General features: G+C 23.9%; 1 protein-coding gene across 1 annotated transcript; it reads right to left on the reverse strand. All coding sequences in view use genetic code 6, as the record gives it.

Annotated features, from left to right (window-relative positions):
* Window positions 1-372: 372 nt before the first annotated feature.
* Window positions 373-963, reverse strand: TTHERM_02611240 (hypothetical protein; the record flags this gene model as incomplete). Its single annotated transcript, XM_001028221.3, has 1 exon — window positions 373-963. One exon carries the CDS (start codon window positions 961-963, stop codon window positions 373-375), a length of 591 nt encoding a protein of 196 aa, XP_001028221.3.
* Window positions 964-980: the final 17 nt, after the last annotated feature.

Genomic DNA, 980 nt, shown 5'->3' on the forward strand with positions numbered 1-980 from the left:
ATATCTGTTTATATATCTTTTAATATACATTCAGCAGAATTCATTTATTATCTTACAGGTGTTCCTAAATACTATGAAGTATCAAATATATCTTTGTTTGTTTGATAAAATTTTAAATATTATTTTCATCTTAAAAAATTTAGTTTATATAAATAAATAAACAATCTTGATTGATAAATTAATAATTTTAAAATTAAAAAATTTTAATTTTTTTTACCTGTAGTTAATTTTATATTGAAAGTAATAATTGATCCTATTATTTGTAAATAGTTAATAATACTTTAATATAAACACTAGCTTTTTCTCCATTTCGAGATTTTTAATCCTTTATGGTTATCATATTTGACATTTAATTTAGATTAATATTTAGTCTCATTTAAGGAAGTGCTTTGATTATTCTTTAATAAGTGTCTTTTCAGAGCTACTTAAAAAGCATTTATTGTTTATTCCTCTAAGTCTCCTTTTATGGCAAGTCGAATTGAAAATAAAGTCCAGATTACTATTAAGATTGCTTTCCACAATAAAGCACTCACTTCTTTACATTACCCACATTAATAAGTTCCAATTTTAGAATAGCTCTCTCCCCAATAGCTTCCATGAATCTTATTAATTTTAAATTTATTGTTAAAGTAATATTTAAAAAATTGTATTTACATCACATTCTTCACATAGAGGTCCTATGTAACCTTCTAAGCATACTTAATTGCCATAAGTATTTCCAATACAGTTTGAAGGCTTATTTACACATTCTATAACAAGTGGACTACTTTCATCTTTTCTCCAGAATCCTTAATTTACATATATAATTCCATTTTGGCATTTTGCTCCAGAAAGACATGAATAACATTATTGTATATCGAGAGAGTATTTATCTTATTCACAGACAACACATTCTGTAAATGTATTGTAAATATTCTGAATTTCACCATAATTAACACTTTCTAAATAAAACTTCTAATTCATAAGAAATAGTTAGACTC

The sequence above is a fragment of the Tetrahymena thermophila genome (assembly GCF_000189635.1).
Source record: "Tetrahymena thermophila SB210 genomic scaffold scf_8255709, whole genome shotgun sequence".
NCBI lineage: Eukaryota > Ciliophora > Oligohymenophorea > Hymenostomatida > Tetrahymenidae > Tetrahymena > Tetrahymena thermophila.